Raw genomic sequence first — 6,904 nt, forward strand, 5'->3', positions numbered from 1 at the left:
CTAAAGTAGGCCAGAGGTAGCCAACATAACTTCTCGTGCAAAGTAACAATGCTTTGTGCCTTTAAGGCATATCATACACCTTGGACTTGCTATTTAATGAGCACAGGTGGAGGAGGAGGAGGAGGTAGTAGGCGTTAGCACCTATTATGAGTGCTGGGTAGCCAAAGTAGGCCAGAGGTAGCCAACATAACTTCTCGTGCAAAGTAACAATGCTTTGTGCCTTTAAGGCATATCATACACCTTGGACTTGCTATTTAATGAGCACAGGTGGAGGAGGAGGAGGAGGTAGTAGGCGTTAGCACCTATTATGAGTGCTGGGTAGCCAAAGTAGGCCAGAGGTAGCCAACAATACTTCATAGTGCAAAGCACAAGGTACACTGTTTTCACTTTGACAGTTGCAGAATATAGGCCATTGTTACATGAATGCACATAACATGTAAACCACATAAATACAGAGCTTGATTAGCATATGGAACCTTTGAAGCAACACTGCACTAGTGATAAATACACCATAAAAAAGTGTAGTCATATGTTTGCAATAGAATTCATTGACCCTTACATGTAACATTTTTTGGCCAAGTGAATGTGTTCGGCAACACTGCAGCATCGCCATAGAAATATGTTAGAGCAAATGCACTTTTTGATGTTTGTAAGTGCTTTTCCAGATGTTATTGGAAAGGGCGCCAATGGGTGTTAGATATGGCACACCTTGGTGCTGATAACACCATACATATATACATATGTTAGAGCAAATGCACTTAGATGTTTTGAAGTGCTTTTCCAGGTGTTATTGGAAAGGGTGCCAATAGATGTTAAAATGGCACCCCTCAGTGATGAGAATGGAGCACAGTGTAAACAATGGGATGTGTTGTTTGGGAGTCAGTCCCATTGCTGGGTAACGGACAAAGTGATACCTGAAGCGTCAATGGGGCAAAGTTTGTTACCAGGAGAAAAATAGGCAAAGAGGCCAGTGTCAGATGGAAAATGACACAGACTGGAGCTAGGGACGTTTGTCCCTTCGGACAGGACCGAGTCCCCTTCTATGCCCCCTTTCCCTCCGATGTTGAGGAGCTTAAGGGGGTGGAGGGGGAGCAGCAGGTGGACCAGGGACTTCACCCTCAGCAGAGCCCCCTGGTCGATGAGGCTGGGCTGCCACCAGGTCCTGGAATCCACGATGGATGGTCACCTGGGTCTCCCGAATATCCGTATGGATTTGGGCCATCCACCGCCTCATCCAGAGTTCCTGGCGGCGCTGCTGGTGGAGCATAGGCTGCATGGCAGCCATCATGGCGTCAACGAGCCCCGGTTGTGCCGCAGGTTGATCACCCAGTCGCCGTCCTTCCTCCTGTGGTGGTCCCCCAATTGCTGCAGCAGCAGCAGTGGCAGCAGCACGACCTACAAGAAAAATCAAATCTAAGTATATATATTGGACATGTGCATAACCCACAACAAACGAGCGGATCTCTCTCCGATATGCCCACCTTGAGGTGGGCAATATCGCGCTGATCCGATTGTGGGCCCTAGGGACCAACGATCGGATCCTAACGAATAGGAACGGGCGGTCGGATCGCAGGACCGCATCAACGAACAGATGCGGCCGCGATCCGACGGGATTTTAGTTCCATCCAATCGAGATCTGGCCGACTTACGGCCAGATCTCGATCGGGGAAGCCCGTCGGGGGCCCCCATACATGGGCCAATAAGCTGTCGGTCTGTCGGCAGCTTTTATTGGCCCGTGTTTGGCCACATTTAGATTGGAGGTGGTGTTTTCTTTTGGGGGGGTGGCATAAACACAACATTAGAGTGAAAATTTCACACCAGTCTGTAGCTTGGAAAACAAGTTTTTTTTTTTTTAGACAAAAAAAAAGTTTGAGAGGACATGTAAACCCTCCCTCCCAGTGAGGAGGAGCTTCAGATACCTGCCACTGGTTTTTAAAAGGTTAACAGTAAAGTCTGCAGTATCCCCTTAATCACTTAGAATTCCTTCTCCTCTTCTAACTCACTCTGGCCCTCCCTCAGGAATTCCCTTTGGCTGTTGGCTAATGAGCATGCTCAGTTCTTCTCAGCTCAGATTACTAAACACACCCTCCAGTCTAACAGCCACTGAGCAGATATCATTACTGGTTCCCATAGAAACTCTGCTCTAGCTGTCTGATCCTATTTTATTCTCCTAACCACCTCTCCTGAGCTCAGCTTAACCAATACATGGCATCTTTGGTGACACACAGACAAATAAAGTAAGGGGTTATTAGTTATAAAATTACTCTTACGTCTGGGGGGCACCACAGGTATCACAGCTGGTGACTGGGCGCGGCTTTCAGCTCGGTGTTCTGTAATGTGAGATAGGACATTAGTAATGCTGTAAACAAGTCGAGGAAGCAACTACATTGGCCACAACATTGAACATGTCTGTACCTTGAGCTTCCGGGGCTCTATCACGATCTTCAGCCTCACCCTCTTCCTGGGGTTGCTGAGCGGCGTCGTCCTGCTCCTGGTCACTGCCCGAGTCAGGCCGCGATGTTTGCGGCGGTACTGCAATTGTGAATAAAGAAAACAAAAAAAGTATTAAAAGACAAAATCATATGGAATTGCAAGAGACCTCCCACATGCTACAAATCTATTTTATTTCTCATTCCAAATACTAACTCCAATGGAATGGTACAGCAAGTGAGATGGAATGGTTAAAACTTAAAGGAACAGTAACATAAAAAAATAAGTGTTTTAAAGTAATGAAAATATAAGTGTTGCCCTGCACTGGTAAAACTGCTGTGTTTGCTTCAGAAACACTACTATAGTTTATATAAATAAGCTGCTGTGTAGCAATGGGGGCAGCCATTCAAATGAGAAAAGGTTCAGGTTACACAGCAGATAAACTCTGTAGAACATAATGGAGTTATCTGTTATCCACTATTTAACCTGTGCCATATAGACTTTTTTTAATTCCTGTTCCACAGCAGCTTGTTTATATGAACTATAGTAGTGTTTCTGAAGCAAACACACCAGTATTACCCGTGCAGGGCAACAGCACATGACATTTTCATTACTTTAAAACACTTACATTTTTTGGTGTTACTGTTCCTTTAAATACATTTGCAATGGTGCGAGCAGGAGAGAATGTAATATATGACAATACTTGTAATTTTAAAGTTATTTAGCTTTTTAATCAGCAGATCTACACTTTGCAGTCTCAGCAATCTGGTTGCTAGGGTCCAAATTAGCATAGCAACCATGCATTCACCTGAAGAAGAGACTGGAATATAATTAGGGGATGGTCTAATTAGTAATATGAGTAATAAAAACTCACAATAACATCACATGTGTAGTCTTACAGAGCATTTCTAGACCCACATTTTAAAGCTGGAAAGAGTCCTTTAATTTTAAAAATAAATAATGAAGGACAACTGAAAAGTTGCTTAGACTTGGCCATTCTAGAACATACTTAAAAGTTAACTTAAAGGTGAACCACCCCTTTAATGCAGTTTCTAAACATTTGTACTATAGTGGGGAAATGGTTAATAAAGAAATGGCTGCCATTTTGTCTATGTTACAGCTGCACTTAATAACTAGTAATGAACAAACAGCAAAGTTGTAAAGAAAAGCACAAGAAACTCCTCTAATGCAAAACAGGAGCAATATTTTAGCAAAGAAGTGAAATGCTAAAGGGGAAATTAGACATTTATCTAAATGATGTGAATGTGGAAAAAAGGAGTCAGATGTTTGTTTCTATAAAATTCAACTTACTTCTCCAGTCTGTGTTCACTCCTTCACAGCCCTCTTTGCTCAAAATGTCCAGAAGCCGGCGCTCGTAGGGCTTCAGTCTGAGTGGAGGGACACGCCCTCCGCCGGTCTTCTGGGCTTTAGCTCTCCTGGTAACCAGCTTTGCCCTTAGCCAACGCTTCAGGTCACTGAAGCGCTTGTACACTGTGGGGCCATCCCTGTGTAAAGCGCCCACAGTGTTCACCTTGTCCGTTACCTACTGCCAGTGTTGTTGACGTCTGGCAGCACTGATACGATGGGACTGACTCCCAAACAGCACATCCCATCGCGCTACCACCTCGTCCACCAGTGCTCCATTCTCATCACTGGTAAACCTTTGGGCCATTTTGTTGGTGGGGCCCTCCTCTCCTCCGTCATCATCACCCTCCTCCTCCTGTCTCCTCTCTGAGGCAGTTGGTTGTGCCTCCATCTCCTCCTCGCTGCTGGGCAGCCTCTGTGTCCTCCTCCTGGGGGAGCCTCTCCGAGCCCTGGGTGGGGTGCGTGACACGCTGCGTGCCCCAGATGGCGAGCGAGACACGCAGCGTGCCCTGGGGGACTCCCTGCGTTGGCTGGGGGACACCCTCCCTACACTATGCTCCTGCCCCCCTGCCCTACGCTCCTCCCTCCCTCTACGGGACCCCCCTGCCCTACTCTCCTCCCCTCTATGGGACCCCCCTGCCCTACGCTCCTCCCCTCTATGGGACCCCCTGCCCTACGCTCCTCCCCTCTATGGGACCCCCTGCCCTACGCTCCCCTCTCTACGGGACCCCCCTGCCCTACGCTCCTCCCCTCTACGGGACCCCCCTGCCCTACTCTCCTCCCCTCTACGGGACCCCCCTGCCCTACGCTCCCCCTCTCTACGGGACCCCCCTGCCCTACTCTCCTCCCCTCTACGGGACCCCCCTGCCCTACGCTCCGCCTCTCTACGGGACCCCCCTGCCCTACTCTCACCCCCACTACGGGACCCCCCACCTGACCTACTCTCACCCCCACTACGGGACCCCCCACCTGACCTACTCTCTTCCCCTCCCCTACGGGACCCCCCACTCTCTTCCTCCTCCTCCTCCCCCCAGGAACCCCTCCCAGTGACTCCCCAGCCTGTGCCCCCTCTCTCCCCCTCCTGCGACGACTAAGATCCCACATAGTGTGGGATCCAGCCGCCGTTGGCACCTCCCCAGGGCTGGAGAGACGTTCCCCCTCCTCCTTCTCAATCCTCCTCCTCCCAGCCATTTGCAGCCAACAATTTCAAAAAAAATTAAACCTGCCTCAGACACCTCCTCCACCTGTGCAGTCTAAATAGCAAGTGTACAATTAGGCCGAAAATGCACCTAAAATGGCTTCTAGAGGGCTTCCTGTTTGAAAAAAATGGCAAAAAGGAAGTGGGACATAAAAACTTCGAATCGATTGATTCGAATACAAGTGGGGCAAGGTTCACTTCGATCTTACTTCGATCTTATTCGACAGTACGCTACGACCAAACTCTTCGAATCGAAGGCACTATTCCTTCGATCGCAGGATTAAATCGTTCGATCGTACGTTTTTACTTCGAACGGAAATAGCACAAAAATCCATTCGACTTCGATATTCGAAGTCGAAGGATTTTAATTCCCAGTCGAATATCGAGGGTTAATTAACCCTCGATATTCGACCCTTGATGAATCGGCCCCTTAGAGTTATCCCGAAAAAAGACAAAGATCCATCCCTTCCTTCCTCCTATAGACCTATTTCCCTATTAAACCAAGATATCAAGATACTATCTAAGGTCCTTGCTGATAGGCTTTCTTTAATTCTTCCCTCTATAATCTCTGAGGCCCAAAATGGTTTTATTAAGAATAGATCAGGAGTTAAAAATATTAGAGCTCTGATTCATATTTTATATTTCGCCAAAAAACACAAAATTCCTAGCTCTATTCTTGGTATTGATGCTGAAAAAGCGTTTGATAATATTACCTGGGAACATCTATTTTTTTGCCTTAAAAGATTCGGTATCACGGGCCCCTTCTTCCAATACATTAAATATCTTTACAAAAATCCCAGAACTCAAGTACTTTTGGGGGGAGCTAGGTCATCACCTTTTGAAATATTTAAAGGGACGAGACAGGGCTGTCCTTTGTCGCCCCTTTTATTTAATATTGCATTAGAACCTTTAATTCGTTCCCTTGAACAATCCAAGTTAATTAAAGGAATTACTATTAATAATAGACATCTTAAGGTTTTAGCCTTTGCTAATGATTTATTATTAATTTTAAAAAATCCTGAGTCTTCACTAAAGGTTGTTTTTGATTTATTTCAAGACTTTCAGTCTTTTTCTGGTTACAAAATTAACGCTGAGAAATCAGAAATAATGAACATATATATGGTTCGTTTTCCAATTCACTACTTAAGAAATTCCAACTTAAAAACCCAAAGAATCAAATTAAATATTTAGGATTAATAATTCCTTCAGATCTCAATAATTTATATTCTTTGAATATTACCCCAGCCTGTCAAAAGGTCTTTTCCATGTGTGAAAAATGGGCCAATTCTCCCCTTAATATTAAAGGACGCACGCTTTTTTTTAAATCCTTGATATTTACCAAGCTAGTATATCCATTAATTAATCTCCCTTTGCTTATAAAGCATTGCGATATCAAGAAACTTGACTCGGCTTTAACTAAATTTATTTGGAATGGTAAAAAGGCAAAAATTGCCCTATATAAATTGAGAGCTCCAGTTAAGCTTGGAGGATTAAACCTTCCTGATTTCAGAGCTTTTAATTTATCAGCCCTCACTAGATATCTTATTGAGTGGATCTCTCAAGGCAACAAATTTACAAACCCCGATATTGAAATCTTTCAAGAACCCTTATGTTCCTGATTTTAAGAGGAATCCTATCTATCGCGACTCTATATTTGTGTGGAAACATTTATTCTCTCGTCATGGTTATAGCTATACAGTAACCCCTTAAATGCCAGCCAAACTTATACTCAAACCTTCAGATTATCAAAAGTCGGATACTTTTATATTTTCAATTAAGAGAAAGTCGCTGGTTCTGGTAAAAGATATATTTGATCCGCTTAAGAAAACCTTAATGCCCTGGTCAAATCTCAAAGAACAATACAAACTTCGGGATTCTGATAGATATTATTATTTAGCGTGTCAATGTGGT

At 44.9% G+C, this 6,904-nt stretch overlaps 1 protein-coding gene across 1 annotated transcript; it reads right to left on the reverse strand.

Annotated features, from left to right (window-relative positions):
• Positions 1-1,022: 1,022 nt before the first annotated feature.
• LOC121395465 (myb-related transcription factor, partner of profilin-like) lies at positions 1,023-4,186 on the reverse strand. The gene is made up of 5 exons (XM_041569029.1): positions 4,024-4,186; positions 3,742-3,921; positions 2,416-2,532; positions 2,271-2,330; positions 1,023-1,395 (listed from the first exon to the last, which is right to left on the reverse strand). Exons 1-5 carry the CDS (start codon positions 4,184-4,186, stop codon positions 1,073-1,075), a joined length of 843 nt encoding a protein of 280 aa, XP_041424963.1. The 3' UTR covers positions 1,023-1,072.
• Between the last annotated feature and the right edge of the window lie 2,718 nt (positions 4,187-6,904).

Source organism: Xenopus laevis, chromosome 7L, assembly GCF_017654675.1.
Source record: "Xenopus laevis strain J_2021 chromosome 7L, Xenopus_laevis_v10.1, whole genome shotgun sequence".
Taxonomy (NCBI): domain Eukaryota; kingdom Metazoa; phylum Chordata; class Amphibia; order Anura; family Pipidae; genus Xenopus; species Xenopus laevis.

Excerpts from the sequence above, each read along its gene's own strand:
- LOC121395465 (XM_041569029.1), bottom strand. The coding sequence starts at position 4,186 with ATGGAGGCACAACCAACTGCCTCAGAGAGGAGACAGGAGGAGGAGGGT. Across the intron at positions 2,533-3,741 it reads AGTGAACACAGACTGGAGAA|TACCGCCGCAAACATCGCGG; the intron begins GTAAGTTGAATT and ends TCACAATTGCAG. Across the intron at positions 2,331-2,415 it reads TAGAGCCCCGGAAGCTCAAG|AACACCGAGCTGAAAGCCGC; the intron begins GTACAGACATGT and ends CTCACATTACAG.